Here is a 20,741-nt window from a genome sequence, read left to right as displayed (position 1 = left end):
CGCCATCTCGGCTCCTCCACCTCCAGGGTTCGAGATTCTCCTGCCTCAGCCTCCCAAGTAGCTGGGATTACAGGCGCCCGCCACCAGGCCCAACTAATTTTTTTGTATTTTTAGTAGAGACAGGATTTTACCACATTGGCCAGGCTGGTCTCGAACTCCTGACCTCAGGTGATCCACTTACCTCAGCCCCCCAAAGTGCTAGGATTACAGGCGTGAGCCACTGCGCCTGGCAGACCACAGTAATTCTTATTGTCCCTAACACACGTCCAGCACTTAACACTTAGCTATCTTGGTGGAAATTACCGTTTTTTAAGGGAGTTATATACCTCTCTGGCAGAAACCTGTTCGTTTATAAATTCTTAGCATCCCCAACCACTCTCAGCACACTGCCTTGTATATCATTAGGCTCAACAGCAGTAATGGTGAGCACTCCTTAATTTGAAAGCATTCACTGAATCTCCCCCAGTGACGGCTGCTGATTAGCTTCTCCACTCCAGCTCCTATTAACCAAGCCCTGGATGCCTCCAGCACACAGGTGTAGGGCTTCTAGTCCTGACACATAGTAGGAAAAGGGGATTGCTTCAATACAAATTATTATTACTTATGAAATTACCCGCAATGTAAGTAATAACATTTAAAATACATTTTAACTTGGGATGACTGAAAGTGCTAAAGTGGTGACCATTTGGGTAGAACGTAAAAGTGAACGGTCCTTAACGACCACAAAGCGCCCCTTCTAGGAGTGGTAACGCCCAGGATAACGGAAAACAGCCCCAGCCCCCTCAAGGGCGAGCTCAGGGGCGGGCTTTAATTTCCAGACCCACTGATTGGCTAGCTGCAGGCGCTGGCCTCCCATGATTGGTCGCTGCCGCGAGGGCCGCCGGTACTAGCACGCTGCGATTGTTCCAGAAGAAAGAGACAGCGATGGCGGCAGAACCTTCGAAGGCTGCGTCTGCCCGGTCTTCCTACCAGTGGATGGGGAGGAAGAGTCAGCCCTGGGGGGCCGCTGAAATCCCGTGCACCAGGTGTGGAAGGAGGGTGTCCAGAGCATCCGGTGAGGAGCCCAAGGGCCCACCTAGTGGGGAGGCAGCCTGGAGGGAGGGCTGGGGGCCAGGTGAGCTGGTGGGCGCGTGAGGCCTGGTCGGCTGCATCCAAGCTAGGTGTCCCCGGAAGCGGCGTCACAGGCCTCCAGCGAGCTGCAGACGACCCCCAAGAAGGCCGCCGTTGGGTTGGTTAGAGCCGCAGCCGCCCCTTTCATGGCTTTCTCCACTTCCGCACTCAGGCCTCACCAACCCTCCAGCTGGGAGGATGGGGGCCCGGGTCACTTGACCCCTCACGCGGCAGGTTGGCGGGTTCGTGCAAAAGTAGACGTAGAAATGCAGCCCATTGTTTCATCATCAAAAAGGAATGAAACTTGATTTTCTTGCGTAGTTTTTGTTGTAGGAGTAGCAAGCAGACCACTGTGAAATGGTTTTGGATTTTTTGTTGATGTGAGCATTTTTTTGTTTGTGTGGTTTTTTTGTTTGTTTTTTTACATTATGGCTCACATTCACCTAAAGCACTGTTTGGAAAATGATAGTTTCTTTTGTGCACCTTGTGTTTGTGTGTGTGTGTGTGTGTGTTGGTCTTTATACGTGAAGGGAAAAATACACTGCACTACTATTGACCTGTTCATCTACAATCTACTCAAGTGATCACAGGTTTAAGTTATTTTAATGTAATTTAAAATAGAGTGCTCTGATACAGATGAGTTGTGGAATCACAACTCCTGGAGCTACTGAAAAATTCGTATTACCTGGTGTAACCGTTTAATGTTTATACTTCCAAAGTTATTCAGGTCATTCTATCAGTTTTCTCAGTCCTGTCAAGATGGACTCTGAGATGTGCGCCTTTGCAGAAAAAGCTGTGATTTCAATGGAGAATCAAGTTTCTCCTACTTGGGGTTTACCTCACTGCTGCCTTTACGTAGAAAGTCTCCATTTTTGAATGAAATAAAAATTACTGAATAGTTCTAGAACACAACCTTTTAAAATGAGTAATTCTTCCGTACATTTGTATTATAATGCTTAGAAAAACTCAGTTGGAAAAGTAGTGGCTATGTGCTTAGAATCTGGAAAGTGCTTTTTAAGCTGTAATGTACGACAGATTAAGTTATTCAGTATCAGAAATTTTATAGGAACAGTTAAGTGTTTTAACTTTGTTGGCAGTTTTATCTGTGGAAGTTAAATGGGGCTTTAAAATTTCGCGTGGTTGTAATAAGTTTCAGGTATTTCAGTTGGGTCGGAAACTTGTAAACGTTTTTTAAAAAATAAAATTAATGCAAGGCTGGGCACGGTGGCTCACGCCTATAGTCCCAGCACTTTGGGAGGCCGAGCCCGGCGGATCACTTGAGGTCGGAGATCGAGACCAGCCTGGACAACATGACAGAAACCCCTTCTCTACTAAAAATACAAAAAATTAGGCATGGTGGCCTGCACCTGTAATCTCAGCTACTCAGGAGGCTGAGGCAGGAGAATCCCATGAGCCCAGGAGGCAGAGGTGGCAGTCAGTCGAGATGCTGCCACTGCACTCCAGCTTGGGCAGCAGAGCGAGACTCGTCTCAGAATAAAAAAATAAATGCAATTATTATAATTCAGCATGAACTCTATAAAATATTTTGCTAGTAAAAGATGACTGATTTTTATCTAGTTTTTTCCTTTTTTCTTGCAAAACTTTAAAAATCCTTGAAATTATGTAGCTAAAACAAATGTTACTTATTATAAACTTGTAATTCTACTTAGATGATTTAAATCATATTAGGTTTTCAATCAAGTTATGGTATTTCCTTTCGTAAATGCTGTTTGTGAAAATGATCTTTATGTGAGTTGTGGGTGTGTGATGATAATAGCATCTGGCTTCTGGCCTTGCCAGTGTCGTAAATTCTGAGAGCACGGTCTTGCCAGGAAGGTTTGGCCCTTCCTGACCTCTTCACAGGATGGGAAATATAAAGCAGTAGAGGGCAGTATGATCAATCAGAATGTTAGACTTGGAAACAGAAATGGATTGGAGTGTGGATTATACCATTTAGTTAACCCAGTTTCCAAAATGCTATTTTATCTCCAGCCCACTTAACTGTGGTATTTACAAAGAACAAACAAAATGTGTCAGAACACTTTGTATAATTATAAGATATGGCAGATTCATAAATATAAATATGAATATATTTATGAATACAATATGAATACAATATTGAATATTTATGAATACAATATAAAGTATTCTAGGTACAAAATAGCTATCTGAGTTCCTGCAAATGCTATTACATAGCTCTGCTTGGTTTTTGTTCTTGATTTTTCTCCCTCCTGACAGTGAATAGTTGGTTACTCCTTATGTATATTCAGTAATTCACCCATTTCAAACTGTAGTAGGTATCTTTTCCTGTACAGTAGGATCCCCTTTGAATTTCCCTTTGATCAGTATTACCCGTTTAGCATTAACACACCATGGACAGTTTAATCGCAATAGAATTTCATCTGTTAAATTAGGGTGTTTTGGGACACACCTGTAGTCCCAGCTACTTTTGGGAGGCTGAGGTAGGAGGATTGCTTGAGCCCAAGAGGTGGAGGCTGCAGTGAGCTGTGATGACACCACTGCACTCCAGCCTGGACAACAAAGCAAGACACTGTCTTGATAATCATTATCAAAATAATAATAATTTCATCAATAGGTCATCATTATGAACTTCAATGTGGACATGCTTTATGTGAACTGTGCTTGTTAATAACTGAAGAATGCACTACAATTACATGCCCTGATTGTGAGGTAAGTTTTATAATTTTTCACATTAAACACATCACAATATAATGTTAATGGTAAAAATACTACAGAAGTAAAACACTTCTAGTTAGAAGCTAAAAACTTGGCTGGGCGCGGTGGCGTGCGCCTGTAGTCCCAGCTACTAGGGAGGCTGAGGCAGGAGAATCACTTGAACCCGGAAGGTGGAGGTTGTAGTCAGCCAAGATCGTGCCACTGCACTTCAGCCTAGCCACAGAGCGAGATACAAAGTGGGGGGAGGAGGGGCGGGGACTAAACCCTTGCATTTTTGCTGCTGAATCTTTAAGCAAAGAAACCTAACACAAGATAAAACTTTTCCTATCCATTTTATAATTTTGTTCAAAGTGATAAAAATAAAAGGCTAAAGTGTTACCTTATTGGCCTGCATATTTTGATTCTTTGGGGACTTCTGTGGAAAATTGTCTCTTTGTTTACTTTAATGGTGTATATTCCTTTAAAAACCCTAGCCACCGTTTTACACACCAATCCATGCAAGCAAATTTTGAACTCCTCTTGCCCCTCAACCTTTGTTATGTCATCAACTGTACATTTGTGGATGCCATTCTACAAAAATGTAGAGAAGCAAAATTACTGCCTAAAATCTGTGCTTCAGAAGCACTGAAAAAGCAATTCCATTAAGATTAAATCTGTCTGTAAGAACGAGAATTAAGGATGTAAAATAAAATTTATTTGATATCCTATACATTTAATAGAAATATAAGTATAGTTCAGTTCATATAGTATGTTCTTGGAAAGTAGCCTCAAGCTGTAAATTCTTAATGTTTTACTGGAGAAGTCAGATGATAAGGCTTTGAATCATTTGTTTTCTGTTGCAGTGTGGGAGACCATATGGAGACATGAGACCTAGAATGTAGTTCTCATTCTGTCAACCTAGCCTGGGTTTCCTCATATGTGAGATGGATATAATACCTGCCTTGTCTTATCTCCTAGGATTGCTAAGAATCAAATCTGAATTATGTAAAAGTTCTTTCTAAGCTTCCAGACTACTAAATAACCCTTCATTATTTAGGTTTGGATTAACTGGCTTGCAAGTTAAATATGGTTTTAAAAAAAAAACCCATATATTGTAATTAGTAAAAGTTTCAATTATAACAAATTACATATCAGAAGCTGTCTATTTTGGATATATTATTGTGGGAAATTCCTAACCTGTTCTCTTTTTTTGACATGGGGCTTCTCAGATGTGGTTGGCTATGTGGTTAAGATGAAGTGAGCCCTCCTCCTGTGGTTGTGGTAGATCCCCGATGGATTCAGTGTTGTGGGTGAAAAATAAGTGAAGGGAAAAGAAAGCAGGCAGCTGGAACTATCTGTGTCCATATCTGTCCTGTTTTAATATATTTTTTTTAATGTTTGAACAGTACTTTTTGCCTTTTTTGGCAAATGATTTCATATTTAATGTTCTTAAATTATTATACTTGTACTATTTAGGATTTTGGATAATGGGTAAGAGTGTTTATAATGTGTTTACAAATACTAAGTTTGATTTTAATGTTGTGATAAATCTATTTTGTATCATTTTGACTAGTTTTAACTTTTAGAGATAAGTGACCTGTCCCATCCTCCCCCCCTCTTTTTTTTTTTTGGAGAGACAGAATTTTACTCTTGTTTCCCAGGCTGGAGTGCAATAGCATAGTTTTGGCTTACTGCAGCCTCCACCTCCTAGGTTCAAGCAAGTCTCCTGCCTCAGCCTCCCGAGTAGCTGGGATTATAGGTGCCCGCCACCATGCCCAGCTATTTTTTTTTTTTTTTTTTTTGGTATTTTTAGCAGAGACCGAGTTTTCACCATGTTGGCCAGGCTGGTCTCGAACTCCTGACCTCAGGTAATCCACCCACCTTGGTCTCCCAAAGTGCTAGGATAATAAGTGTGAGCCCCTGTGCCTGGCCTAAAATTTTTAAAGTAAAATTGAAAGTATTGCTAATATTTCCTTTAGAATTACGGTAGAATGAAGTGTTTTTCTTAATTAACTAAAAATTAATAGTTGCCACATTCCTGATTTCTTTCAAAGATTAAAATGGATCAAAACATCATATAAGTACAATTTTCTCCTTGATTTACAGAGGATTTCAGGCTTTTTAGGGTATTAACTTTATGAAAGGTACACTTAAATAGTTGTTTAGGTTCTGGATAAACAATGTATTAGATAACTGTCTTTGTTTTTTTAAACCCTTATTTCGTCCTAAGGTTGCTACAGCTGTGAATACTAGACAAGGCTACTACTTAATGGCTGGATGTTTTAAAGAAGACCCTGTAATGGCAAAACTGCGGCCTAAGACGTATGTCCCATGTGTATTTATTTGAATATTTAGAGTCAGTGTGTTAACTGGAATAGTTTTAGAATTACTGATAATGCCATTCTTAAATCTGTATTTCTAACCCACTGTTTATGGAGTGCTCTTTAAGTTCATGATTCATTTTAGCTGTCAGTGGAATGGAGACTCCAGCTCTTTAAAGAAGCAGCATTTGTTTGTCCTTATTTAAAGAAAGAAATTTAAGGATTACCAATCAAGAAAGGCTGAAAGTGATACTGGTTAAAGTTACTCGTGCTGGATGAAAGGAAGTTATAGAGAAAGAAATAGCTTAGTCTTCTCTTGATTCTTTTTAAAAATTTTTTAAATTGAGTTGTTTGAGAGACGGGGTCCCACTGTGTCACCCAGGCTGGAGTGCAGTGGTTGTGATCATGGCTCACTTGCAGCCTCAGACTGTTGGGCTCAAGCTAGCTTCTCACCTCAGCCTCTGGAGTATCTAGGACTACAGGCATGCACCAGCATGCACAGCTGATTTTTAATTTTTATTTTTGTAGATGTGGAATCTCATTGTGTTGCCCAAGCTGGTCTCAAACTCCTAACTTTAAGTGATCCTTCTGCTTCAACCTCTCAAAGTGCTGGGATTGTAGGCATGAGCCGCTGCACCCAGGTTCTCTTCACTCTTAAAAGTAGCGCAAGTACAGTATAGTGGAAGACTTAGTGAAGAGTTGTTTTGAGAAGTGATTTATAGGAGAAATAATACCTTTGGAGTTCTTTTATTCATTTTTTCATTATTGTATGAGACTTTACACATGTATGCATTAATAGATTCTCTTTTTGAGTTTATTTTTTTAATACACCGAGCTAGAGATGAGTACATGTTACTGATTATTTCACTTAATGTTTCTGTCTTTCCCTGCTAGTCTGTAAGCCCTTTTAAGAGAATGGAGCACATTTTATTCCTCTTTATATCTCTGGTTTGGGACACAGGGTAAACATGCAATGTTTATTACGTGTTTGATTTTTGTAACTTTTTAAGTGTTAAAGGACCTTCTGATCAATTTCCTAGAACTGTACTCAAATGGTAAATTGTATATAACTTTTTAAAGCATATTTAGTATGGTAGTAGACTATGCAAGAAATAAAATTCTTTCAAGGAACAATTTCATGTGGAGCTCTCCAATTTTGTTAATGGCATCAAGTATTTATAAATCACCTCAGTTCCTCCTATTGCATTCATTTTACCCCCGTTAGATGACTTCCATAGTATCTCCTATATCCATAACCTGTTTTAATTTCTACTGCCTTATTTCTCTTGTTCTTTTGTTTAGCTCCTTATCAGACTCTGCTTTATGCTATAGTTGTTTATTGATTATTCAATTAAAATTCAAAATTCTTCAGTCTAGAATTCCTGGCACTTCATATTACAACTGTAGCTTCTCTTTCCAGACCTAAATGAGTACTTAGAAAAAAAAAAAAAACAAAAAATGGTTGTAGCCATTTTCTTTGGGTAGTAAAACCACTTAGCTAAAGTCTGGCAGCTGGTTATTCACAGAACCAGAATGTAAAACTAGGTTTATTGAATACCAGTACTGCTCCCAACTCCTATACCACTGGTCACGTCCTCCATGAGCTCTATGTAGAGTTATTAGAATAAACCTTTAAGATAATCTTCTGGCTTATTGTGAGTCCCCGTGGAGTAGCCATTTTTATCAAATTTAGGGCTTCCAAATTTGAACACCTACAGGAGTTAAGCAGATAACTTACTGGGTGGTCAGGTCAACTGAGTTGAAACAATGAGTGGTGAGGCTAGCAGTTGATGCCGAGGGCTTACTCCCTCCAAAGGATGCAGTTGTTAGTCAGCTGTAGCCAATTACTGCTATGTGTTAAGATCAACCCAGTGTTGCCAGATCTTTTTTCCTCAAACTAGAGATCTGTACTGCTGTGTGAAATTTTCTGACATGTCATGCAAGCCAGACCAGATTGTACTGTTTATAATGTCAGAGTTGCAAAGTGAAATTTTACTTTCAGAGGTAGAGGAATCCATCTTAACCAGAAAATACCCAAATTTGTTCCAAATAACCATTTAAAAAATTAAATTTATGTCAATTATACTTATATTAGTAACTATTATTTAAGGTACAGTTTGGTTTTAAATGGTTGTATATTTTTAAATTACAGTAACCCTTGGCTCATTTCTTCACTGATTTGTTTTTAATGTTTTGAAACAGGAATTCAATAATGGGATCCTCGGGGCTAATGCATTCATGTTTTTAAGAACATGAACATTCACTTTTCAAAGTAATAGAATGTTAAAAAATTATTTGGTTTAGTATTTTTCTGCATAAGAGTGACATTTAAACATCATAGTTTCCTCCATAAGCTATAAGCTGTTGTTAACTCAGCAAACACTGGTTACAGTGTGCTAGCCAATATGGTTATATAAAGATAAAACTTGCTGGACATGATGGCTCATGCCTGTAATCCTAGCACCGTGGGAGACTGAGGCAGGAGGATCACTTGAGTCCAGGAGTTCAAGACCAACCTGGGCAACACAGTGGGACTCCGTATCTGAAATAAATAAATAAATAAAACTCTGACTTCTATATACTAGACAATGCAATGAACTTTTTCTTTGCCATTAACTTGCCTAGTTAAATTCATTACCTCTTTGTAAATTCTCCAGACTTGTTGAGTACAAGCTTTTTAATAGCTGGCTTTGTATGTATAAACACTCACTTTAATTGATGAGCTTAACACATTTCAGTGATTATCATCATTTGTACCAAAAAATACCACATAAGGACCAGTAATTAAGTACTGTAATTAAAACACAATATATACTTTAAGCCATTGTTTTTGGAATTTGTTTTCTTTAAAATTTGTATGAAAGCATATTTACTTGTGGTTTCTCTCTTTACATTTATAGTTAATTGATAACTTACTGTACATGTTCTTATAAGTCATGAGTTATTTTTTATGGTGAAAATCTGAATAGAAGATTAAAGTCATTACATTAATGTTGGTGTTTAAAATAATGTACTTGGGCCAGGCACAGTGGCTCGTGACTGTAATCCCAGCACTTTGAGAGGTTGAGGCAGGTGGATCGCTTGAGCTTAGGAGTTTGAGACCAACCTGGGCAACATTTTGAAATTTCATCTCTACAAAAAACAAAAAACAAAAATTAACCGAGTGCGGTGCCACACACCTATGGTCCCAGCTAATTGGGAGGATCCCAGCTAAGGTGGGAGGATTGCTGGAGCCTGGGAAGTTGAGGCTGCAGTGAGCCATAATGGTGCCACTGCACTGCAGCCTGGGTGACAGAAAAATCCTGTCTCAAAAAATAAAATAATATATTTGACACTTTTCAGAATAAAGAATTGTTCTCAGGACTTTAAGAAGACTGCTGATCAGCTAACTACTGGTTTAGAACATTCAGCATCCACACACAGGACTGTTTTGAACTCATCAGCTGTAATGTTGGTATGAAATACGTTGGTCATGAAGTACGATGAACGCAAACGTTTGACTTTGTCTCTAGTAGCTTAACTTTCTTCTATGATTATAGATTCTTTTGGAAATTTATAGGTAACAGAAGTAAGCCCACTGTCCTACTTGAATCTGTTTTGTTCTGTGTTTAGACAGTTCTCTTTTCTTTCAGGGCAATCCATTCTACCTTTGAGTAACTCTGTTTCAAAGTTCTTGATATTTACATGTGTGAAGCTTCTTTCCTTTGAAACTAGTTACTGAATCCAGGTTCTGTGAAACATATAAAGCCCAAGTTTTTAAATTTTAAGTGTGATTTTTTTTCCATTTATTTAAATGGCAACCAAAAGGCCTAACTGCATTTGTTGTTGTTAATGTTATTGCTCGATTGAATTTTACCTTTTATCTACTCCTGATAACTTTAAATAATGTATTAAGATTAGAAATAGAACAAATTCCAAAATGATGTTGAGTGAAGTATTAAATTTTTGTGTTAAGATCATTAGTGAAAGCCGGGCGCAGTGGCTCCTGCCTGTCACCCCAAGCACTTTGGGAGGCCGAGGCTGGCAGATCACTTGAGGCCAAGTATTCAAGAACAGCCTGGCTGACTTGGTGAAACCCCATCTCTACTAAAAATACAAAAATTAGCCAATTGTGGTGGTACACACCTATAATTCCAGCTACTCTCGAGGCTGAGGCATGAGAATGGCTTGAACCTGGGAGGCGGAGGTTGCAGTAAGTGGAGTTAGCACCACCGTACTCTAGCCTGGGCAAGACTCTGTCTCCAAAAAAAAAAAGTCAATGGACAGAGAAAGGAGAAAAAGCACTTAATTTTACTCCTTTTCCTTCAAGTGTAAATCTTAGTGGAGTCAAATTATAATCTTTTTTTTCTTAAGAACTATTTATAATTTTTATATGTATACATGTATTGCCATGATAAATTGTTCAAGGTAGTTTTAAGTTGAAAAGATTATTACAGGGCATGATCCTATTAAAAGAATATATCTTTCTAAAAAAAATCTGGAATGGTCTAATCAAAGCTCTAAAATATGAATGGTTTTTATCTCCAGGTAAGCAGGATTGACCGTTATTTTTGTTGCTTGTTTTAACTTTTCTGTAGTGAGTCTATGTTGCTTTTGTAACCAAAATGGTAGCCTGAATTTTTTGCGAGTATAATATACATATCTAAGCATATGTTTTTTAGTTTTATATTTGTGTGTGATTCCCCTCCTTTCTTAGGACATTAACACTGCAGAAGAAATTGATGAAGCATTGAAGACAGCACACCACAACTTTGAACAATTAAGTATTGCTGGAAAAGTAAGCACTTTGCATGATTAAATTCTATCATGAAGTAAAGCATGTCCTCTTTAAGTGTGTATATTTGGATATGTTAACACTGAGGTTAGAGCTTAGCACTGGGTTATTAAGATAATCTAAAAAAGAATGGGAAACTTTTCCCATGGCCTGCCAAGATTGGTCTTGTAGCATTGCTGTGCTAGGAACTTAATAAAATTCGAGCTTTAATAAGGAACCATGAAATCTACTTGCTGTGGGCTGAATTTTGTCTCAGAAGCATTGCAGATTATCTTTTCAACATTTACTCACTGTTTGCTGTTATCCCCACCTTACAGAGGGAGTCTCTCTCTCTCTCTCTCCTTACTCTGCCTTCCAAAAGAGACTCTCTCATTTGGTGACACAAAACAAGCTCTTCAGCACCTAGCAACAAAATTTACAATCAAGGAAATCAAAAGGGTATAGCTGATTATGTTGTGGCTGCTTTTTTGCAGAGAAGGACAAGACATTTTTGATTGGCTAAGGGTCACTATCAAAAGTCGTTTCTCAAGAGGAATAAAAGTAATAAGCTAGAAGAGTTTTTAGAGAAAAACTAACATTGAGAGAAAAAGGGGAAAAAAGGATGTCACCTGTGATAAGCAATAACTAGTACCAGATATAGTAGAGAAGAGCAAATCAGTGGTAAATTAACCAGAGGTTAGGACTTCAGTATCTGAATTTGGGAGAGTGGGGACACAATCCAACTCAAAACAGTGCCCTCTAGTGCTCAGTATTCATGTCCTTCTCAATGCAAGATGCATTTACCCCATGCCAACATCCCCCAAAATTTAACCCATTGCAGCATCAGTTATAAGTATAAAAACCTCACTTTCTGGGCCAGCACCCTTGCTCACTCCTGTAATCCCAGCACTTTGGGAGGCCAAGGTGGGCAGATCACTTGAGATAAGAGTTCAAGACCAGCCTGGTCAACATGGCTAAACCCCATCACTATTAAAAATACAAAAATTAGTCGGGCATGGTGGCCTGTGCCTGTAATCCTAGCTACTTGGGAGGCTGAGGCAGGAGAATTGCCTGAACCCAGGAGGCAGAGTGCCCAGATCAGTGAGTGAGCCCAGATCGTGCCACTGCACTCCCACCTGGGTAGAGAGAGAGAGACTCAGTCTCAAAAAAAAAAAAAACCAGAAAAACAGAAAGCTGAGCATGGTGGCAGATATCTGTAGTTCCAACTACTGGGAGGCTGAGGCACGAGAATCACTTGAACCGGGGAGGCAGAGGTTGCAGTGAACTGAGATGATGTCACTGCACTCCAGCCTGGTTGACAGAGTGAAACTCTGTCTCTAAAAAAATAAATAAATAAAAATTAATTAAAATCTCACCTTCTAAGTCAGGTATTGGTGAAGACTCAAGAGATGTGATTCATCCTAGGGCAAAATTCCTGTCTATGAGCCCCATGAAATGAGACAAGAACTTGCTTGCTTCTAAAATACATTGGTGAAACAGGAATAAGACATTTCTATTCTAAATGGGAGAAATTGGGAGGAAAAAAGGGGTCATGGATTCAAGCAACAGTACTTAAAACTTCAAAAATACTAAGATTGTGTAATACTTAATATTTTATTAAATCCAGGGAATCCTATCAAAGAGAAATTCAGCTACTTAAAATGACTTATTTCCTGTAATGATAAAAAGGAATAAGAAAAAAATTTAGTGTACACATATCAGTGGATTTTTTTAGGTGTTGTTGCCATATTATCAATAGAAAATGCCAACAAAGCCAGATGTGGTGGCTCACACCTGTAATCCCAGTGTTTTGGGAGGCCAGGGCAGGAGGATTACTTCAGGCCAGGAGTTTGAGACCAGCCTGGGCAACATAATGAGAACTTGTCCCTACCCTCACCCGCAAAAAAGAAAAAAAGAGTTCGACATGGAGCTGTGTGCCTGTAGTCATTGCTACTGAGGAGGCCAAGGCAGGAGCCCAGGAGTTCAAGGTTACAGTGAGCAATGCTCAGCCTACTGCACTCCAGCCTGGGCAGCAACCAAGTGAGACCCTGTCTCAGTAAAACAAACAAAAAAGATACAGTCTTGCTCACAAGTTACAAGATTTAAAGTTGAACCTTGTGACATATTCTATTTATATAATAATTACCTCTTGTGTTACTTTGAAGAGTTTAGAAAGTACCTTTGACTTCCAAAATTCTACAACTTCTACAAAATAAAAATTCCAAAATTAAGTCTTTGTCTTTTTTCCAGATACTTGAACACATGCAGAAGCAAACAAGAGAGGAGACAGAAAGTGTTATAGAAGTTGTGGAGAAACAGTTTGACCAACTTACGGCTCTTTTTGATTCCAGGTAGTAACTTAAAAATACAGACTGAATGAAATGGAAATTTTTAACACTAACTTGTCATTGTATTCATTTGTTTAGAATGAAATAATGGGTTTTTTTTTTTTTTTTTTTTTTTGAGACGGAGTCTCGCAGTGTCACCTGGGCTGGAGTGCAGTGGTGCCACCTTGGCTCACTGTAACCTCCGCCTTCCAGGTTCAAGCAGTTCTCCTGCCCCAGCCTTATGAGTAGCTGAAATTACAGGTGCCTGCCACCACGCCCCCCCAATATTTTTGTGTTTTTAGTAGAGACGAGGTTTCACTCTGTTGGCCAAGTTGGCCTTGAACTCCTGACCTCGTGATCCACCTGCCTCAGCCTCCCAAAGTGCTGGGATTACAGGTGTGAGCCACCAAGTAATGGGTAACTTTAAACAAGTTTGAAAGTTGGTGGTCCCTACAGACTGATTTTTAGAACTTGAAAATGTGTAAGTTTCAAAAATTTGGGGTTTTACCTTCTGGTGCTGAAGCTAATGGTTGTTTGAGACAGAGTCTTGCACTGTTGCCCAGGCGGGAGTGCAGTGGTGTGATAATAGCTCAGTGCAGCCTCAAGCTCCTGGGCTGAAGTGATTCTCCCACCTCAGCCTTCCAAGTAGCTGGAACTACAGGCACACACCACCACATCCAGCTAATTTTGTGGGTTTTAATTTTTTTTTTTTTTTTTTTGAGACAAGTATCTCACTATATTGTCCAGGCTGGTCCCAAACTCCTGACCTCAAGAGATGGTCCTGCCTCAAGCTCCTAAAGTGCTGAGATTACAGGCGTGCACCACAGTGCCCAGCTGAAGCTGTTAACTGTTAAAGTAAACAAGCTTGGGCCAGGTGCATTGGCTCATACCCGTAGGATCACAAGGTGATCATCCTGTCTCAGCTCACTTTGGGAGGCTGGGATGGGAGGATTCTTGAGCTCAGGAGTTTGAGACCAGCCTGGGCAATGTAGTGAGACCCCATCTGTACAAAAAAAAGTAGCCAGGCATTGTGTGCATTTCTGTAGTCCCAGCTACATGGGAGGCTGAGGTGGGAGGATTTGTTGAGCCCAAGAGGTCAAGACTGAAGACAGCGGTGATCCTGCCAATGTACTCCAGCCTGAGTGACAAAGCGAGACCCCCATCTCAAAAAAGTAAATAAACTTTTTTCTTAAAGCAGTTAGCACAGAAAAAGATTTTTATAACTTATGTTGTGGAATTCTATATATTTAGGAAAATACATAGTTTTTTATAGATCTGTCATTTTTTCATGTGCTTTTTTGCAACAGAGCAGAAACCTAATAGGTATTGCTAAATACCTTGAACTTATATACATCTGTCACCTATTTAGAAAGCCATTTGACATATATTTACTAACATGACAGAGGTACAGTAGATATTCCCTCCCTTATGCATTTCAAGAAACAAGCTCTTTGAAGTTGTAGCATGCTCAAAGTAATATATTTAGTAACATCACTTGTCCAGTTGACTCCTAAATCATTTTTTAGGTGCTTTTAAAAAAATTTCCTGGCCAGGCGGGGTGGCTCATGCCTGTCATCCTAGCTACTTGGGAGGCTGAGGCCAGAGAATCACTTGAACCTGGGAGGTGGAGGTTGCAGTGACCCAAGATCATGCCATTGCATTCCAGCCTGGGTGACAAGTGAAACTCCATCTCAAAGAAAAAAAAAATTCTTGAGGATCCCTAGAACATAGGCTCAATCTATGCATGAATTGGTTGATATTATATTCTCCATGTTGGTACAGTCTCACATTTGGTCTTTAATTATAACATTCAAGTAATAGTTCATGTGCATGAGTTTATTTTGTTATGGTAGTCAAATACACATAACACAAGTTACCTTTAACCATGGTTTTTTTTTTTCCCTTGGAAAGGCAATTGTGTTTTTTTCCTTTTAGCCCTTCTTATGCTTACAGTTTAGGTATGTGGTAATTCTGTTTAACTTTTTTGTTGGTGGTGGTGACACAGACTCTAGCTTTGTTACCCAGGCTGGAATACGGTGACGCAATCTCAGACTGTCAGGTTCAAGAGATCCTTCCACCTTAGACTCCAGAGTAGCTGGGACTATAAGTGCATACCACCACACCTGGCTAATTTTTCATTTTTTGTAGAGATGAGGTCTTGCTATGTTGCCAGGACTGGTCTTGAACTCTTGGGCTCAAGCCATTCTCCCACCTTTGCCTTCCAAAGCACTGGGATTATAGGCGTGAACCACTGTACCTGGCCTGTGTTTAACTTTTTAAGGAACTGCCACACTGATTTCCACAGTGGCTGCATGTACCATTTTACTCTCCCACCAGCAATACACAAGGTTGTTTTTTGTTGTTTTTCTTTTTTGATAGTAGCCATTCTAATAAGCGTGAAATGGAGTATTATTACGGTCTGGTTTGTATTTTTCTAATGACTGGTAATGTGCTTATCGGCCATTTGTATGTCTTCAAAAAAGTGTTTATTCAGGTCCTTTGTCCGTTTTGGAATTGAATCATTTACTTTGTTGCTGTTGGGTTGTAGGAGTTCTTTATATATTTTGGATATTAATTTTTTAATCTATGTGACTTACAAATATTTTCTCTCGTGTGGGTTGTCTTTTCACTCTCTTGACAATGTCCTTTGATCCACAATAGTTTTTAATTTTATTAAGTCCAGTTGTTTATTTTGTTGCTTGTGCTTTTGGTGTCGTATTCAAGATGTCATTACCAAATCTAACATCATGATGCCTTTTCCGTGTATTTTCTTCTAAGAGTTTTATAGTTCTTATGTTTAGATCTTTGATTCATTTTTAGTTAATATTTGTGTATGGTATAAAGTAAGGATCCAACTTCATCCTTTTGAATTGGATATCCAGTTTTCCCAGCACTGTTTGTTGAAAAGATTGTCCTTCCCCCATTGAATGTTCTTGGCATCCTTGTCAAAAATGAGCCCACCATATATGTGAAGGATTATTTCTAGGATTTCTGTTTTATTCAGTTGTTCTGAATGTTTTTCCTTATGCTAGTACCACACTGTTATGATTACTGTAGTTTTGTAGCAAGCTTTAAAATCAGAATATTTGAGTCCTACAGCTTTGTCCTTTTTCAAGATTGTCTTGCAGGGTCTCTTAAGATTTCGTATGACTTTTAGGATGGATTTTTCAGTTTTCACAAAAAATGTCATTGGGATTTTTTAGGTAGTGCATTGAATTTTAGATCAATTTGTGTAGTATTGACATGAACAATATATGCACGTGGGATGTCTTCTCATTTGTGCCTTTAATTTCTTTCAGCAATTTTATATACAAGTTTTTTACTTCTTAAGTTTATTCCTAAGTATTTTATTTCTTTTGATGCTATTGTAAAATGAATTGTTTCCTTAATTTTCTTTTGGGATTATTCATTGTTACTGTGTAGAAAAACACTGTATTTTTATATATTGATTTTTGTATCTTACTTTTTTGCTGAATGCATTTATTAGCTTTAGTATTTTTATGGCATCTTTAGGGTTTTCTACATGTAAGGTCATGTTGTCTGCAAAGAAAATACCTTCATACAAAAAGATTATTTTACTTCTTTCTTTCTGATTTGAATACCTTATTTCTTTTTCTTATCTAATTGCTTTGACTAGAGCTTTCATTACTGTGTTGCACAGAAGTGGCAAAAGCAGGTATGTCTTGTTCCTAATATTATAAGAAAAGCTTTCAATCTTTCACCATTGAGTGTGATGCTAACTATGGGTTTTTCCTTATATGGTCTTTATTATAGTGAGGTAGTGAATTATGTCAGGTCCTTTTTCTGCATCAATTGAGACAACCACTTGGGTTTTTTGCTTTTTTCTGTTATATGTGGTGTGTTAACATCAATCACACATTGATGTTTGTATGTTGAACAATTCTTGCTTTCCAGGAATAAATCCCACTTGGTCATGTTGTATAATTCTTTTACTGTGCTGCTGAATTTGGTTTGCTAGTTTGTCTGAGGATTTTCTATTAATAGTTATAAATGATACCGGTCTATAGTTTGATGTCTTTGTGTGGTTTTGGAGTTGGTAATTTTGGCCTCATAGAATGAGTTAGGAAACATTCCTCCCTCTTCAAGTATTTTGGAAAAGTTTGAGGAAGATTGGTATTAATTATTACATGTTTGGTATAATTTACCAGTATAGCTATGTGGTCCAAAGCTTTTCTTTGTTGGGATGCTTTTTGATTACTGAGTCTATCTCCTTATTAGTTATAAGTCTATACAGATTTTTAAAATACTTTTATGAGTCAATTGTGATAGGTTATGTGTTTCTGGGAATTTGCCCTTTTCACCTAGGTTACACAATTTGTGTACAGTTGTTCATAATAGTCTTTTAATCCTTTTTATTTCTGTAAAATTGATAGTAATTTACCTACTTTGTTTCTGATTTTGGTAATCTGATTCTTTTTTTCTTAGTGTGATTGTAGGTTTGTTAATTCTAAGCTTGAAGACAAACTTTGCTTTCATTTTTCTGTATTGTGTGTTTATCTTTTCTCTCATCTTTATTTCCTTCCTTTCGCTTTGAGTTTAGTTTGGTCTTTTTCTAGTTACTTATGGTATAAAGTTAGGTTATTCATTTCCAAGTTCCTTTTTAAATAAGACCATTTAAATTCCTGTCAGCATTGCTTTCATAGAGTCTCATAAATTTTGTGTTCTTCCTTCATTTGTCCCAGATATTTTCCTAATTTACCTTGTGATTTCTTTGACCCATTGGGATTTAGGATTACATTGTTTAATTTTTACACGTTTATGAATCTTCCAGGTTTTGTTTTTTTCTGTTATTTCTAGGTCATTCCATTGTAGTCAGAAAAGATACCTTGTAGAATTTCAATCTTTAAGTTTATTAAGACTTACTAATAAATGTTACTGAACATTAAACATTAGTCAGCATGGTCTAACACATGTCCTGTCTCAAAATGTTACATATACACTTGAGGAAAATGTTTATTCTCATGTTGTTGGGTATAGTGTTCTAAATATGTCTGCTGGGTCCAATCAGTCTTTAGTGTTGTCTTAAGTAATTTGTTTCTTTATTGATTCTGTACTGGTTGTTTTATCCAATATTAGAAGGGGGGATATTGAAGTCTCTTATGATTATTGTAGACAGTTTTATTTTTCCCTTTAATTCTGTGAGTGTTTGCTTCATTACGTTTTGAGGTTCTAATGTTGGTGCATATATGCTTATAATTGTTACATCTTGTCTAAATAGTCTATCTTGTCTAAAATTAGTAGAGCCACCCCACATTTTAAAATTATCTGTGTATTATCTTTTCTGTCCTTTCATTTTCAAATTCTCTATGTCTTTAAACCTAAAGTTAAATTTTCGTGACAGCATATAGTTGGGTCATGTTTTTTATCTGTTCGTCAGATCTGTACCTTTGGGTTAGAGAATTTAATCCATTTACACTTAAAATACTGATAAGGGAAGATTTTTGCCATTTGGTTTGTTTTCTGTATGTTTTATGGCTTTATTTGTTGTTGCTTATTTCCTTCATCACTGCCTTTGTGTTTACGTGACTTTTTTTGGTAGTCACAAATTTTGTTTCCCTTCTCATTTCTTTTTGTGCATATTCTGTAAATAGGGTTTTGTGGTTATGCATAAGAATTACATTGAGTAGACAGCTTAACTTCAGTTGCATGTAAAACCTCTACTGCTTTACATATGGGCTCCTTCCCTTTTTTTTGATGTCACAAATTACATTCCTCTATGTTGAATACCCGTTAAGATAGATATTTTGTGTATTTGTCCTTTAAATTCTGTAGAAAATAAAAAGTAGAATTACAAATGAAAATTACACTAATATTGGTTTTTATATTTGCCTATGTATTTACCTTTACCGGAGATGTTTTTATCATTGTATGGCTTTGAGTTGCTGTGTAGCCTTCTTTCACATTAACATGAAGGACTTTCATTAGCATTTCTTATACTGAAAGTCTATTGATAATGAACTCCCTTAGCTTTTGTTTATCTGGGAATGTTTAACTTCTCCTTCACTTCTGAAGAATATTTCCTCCCAAGATTTCTGCTGAGAAATTGGCTGATAATCTTACTGAGGATCTCTTGTACTTAACAAATTGCATTTCTCGTGCTGCTTTGAGGATTCTCCTTGTTCTTCAGCAGTTGGAGTTCTTGAGCTCTTAGATTTATAGAGCTCATTTTGCCATTATTTCTTTAAATAATTTCTGTCTCTTTGTCTCTCTCTTCTCCTGTGATTCCTACAATGCATACCTTAGTCGGCTTGATAGTGAGCCACAAGTTCCTTAGACTCTGTTCACTTTTCTTCATTGTTTTTATTTTTTTCAGACTTCATTATTTTAATTGTCCTATATTCAAGTTGGTTCATTTTTTCCTTCACCTGTCCAAAACTGCAGGTGAACCATTGGTGGTTTTCAAAAATTAAAATTACCATATTTTTCAACACAATCTTTAGAATTTCTGTTTGGCTGCTTTATATAATTTCTCTGTTGATATTATCATTTTGCCCCATATTGTTTTTCTGATTATTCTCTAGTTCTTTGTCCATGTTTTTCTTTAGCTCTTTAAGCATATTTAAGACAGTTGTTTTATGTCTGTCTATTGAGTCTAATGCCTGTGCTTCTTTGAGAACAGTTTCTACCACTCTGTTTTCTTCCTTTGAATGGGTCATGTTTTTCTGTTCCTTTGTGTGCCTGTTATATTTTTGTTGAAATTGGACGTTGGAAAAAATAGCCACCTCCCCCAGTCTTTGCAGACTGGCTCTTGCTGTAACAGTCCTTCACTGAGTGGTTGTTTGTACCTTGAGCCCTGAGATCAGCATGAGATCAGGCTTAAGATCTTCTTAGATGTTTTCTGAGCATGCATCTTGCCTGGGAGTCAGTGTGGCTTTTTCAGTTCCCCTGTATATACAACTGCTTTTGTAAGTCTTAATTTCCTGAAGAGTCTGAGCTCAGATTCTTCTCCAGGCCTTAGATGGTGTATTATATATCTCTATTTATAATCTCCTGCCTTCTACAAAATTTGCTTTTCTCTAATTATCTATGCATAGCTTTAAACTGTAATACATTTCAGTTCAAGTTAATGCCTCATTTACCATGTTATATGTTAATTTTATCAACAAGTAAAAGTACCCTTTCAGATACAGTGCAGTTACTCTATGCCTTATTTAACCATGTTATGTTAAATTCATTAACTACTGAACTTACTCTTAAAGATACTGTTACTATAGATTTATATAAATATTTATGAAATACTGCAAAATAACTTTGGAATCTTAAATGAAGGAAAAAGAACCTATGTGAAGAATTTGCAAGAACGGCTGATGCTTATCTATCAAATTTAATAAAGACTAAAAGCTGCATTGAAGAGAAAAGAAATAATTTGAATGCAGCTATGAACATAGCAAGAGCATTGCAATTATCACCTTCTCTAAGAACATATTGTGACCTGAATCAGGTAATTTAATAATTCACAATGTGAGTTATTTCTGTGGTAGCTTATTTTATATGCTTTGGAATATGGTATTTAAGATAATAATTTGTTTTTGA

The 20,741-nt window shown here is 37.5% G+C and overlaps 1 protein-coding gene across 3 annotated transcripts in view; it reads left to right on the top strand.

Annotated features, from left to right (window-relative positions):
- The first annotated feature begins 692 nt into the window (after positions 1-692).
- Positions 693-20,741, top strand: part of RNF17 (ring finger protein 17) — a 104,606-nt gene continuing 84,557 nt past the window's right edge. For 2 of the 3 annotated variants that reach the window (XM_032260066.1, XM_032260065.1), the window contains exons 1-7: positions 693-1,054; positions 3,707-3,801; positions 6,017-6,108; positions 9,450-9,561; positions 10,804-10,884; positions 13,111-13,211; positions 20,478-20,649. In XM_032260066.1, the coding sequence (XP_032115957.1) occupies positions 925-1,054; positions 3,707-3,801; positions 6,017-6,108; positions 9,450-9,561; positions 10,804-10,884; positions 13,111-13,211; positions 20,478-20,649 (783 nt within the window). In that variant the 5' untranslated portion in view covers positions 693-924. The remainder of the gene's footprint in view (positions 1,055-3,706; positions 3,802-6,016; positions 6,109-9,449; positions 9,562-10,803; positions 10,885-13,110; positions 13,212-20,477; positions 20,650-20,741) is intronic. The other variant, XM_032260067.1, reaches the window with a different exon arrangement.

Source organism: Sapajus apella, unplaced genomic scaffold (genome assembly GCF_009761245.1).
Source record: "Sapajus apella isolate SASKATOON/1434 unplaced genomic scaffold, GSC_monkey_1.0 scaffold114, whole genome shotgun sequence".
Lineage (NCBI taxonomy): Eukaryota > Metazoa > Chordata > Mammalia > Primates > Cebidae > Sapajus > Sapajus apella.
This window is presented reverse-complemented; position numbering and strand designations above follow the sequence as displayed.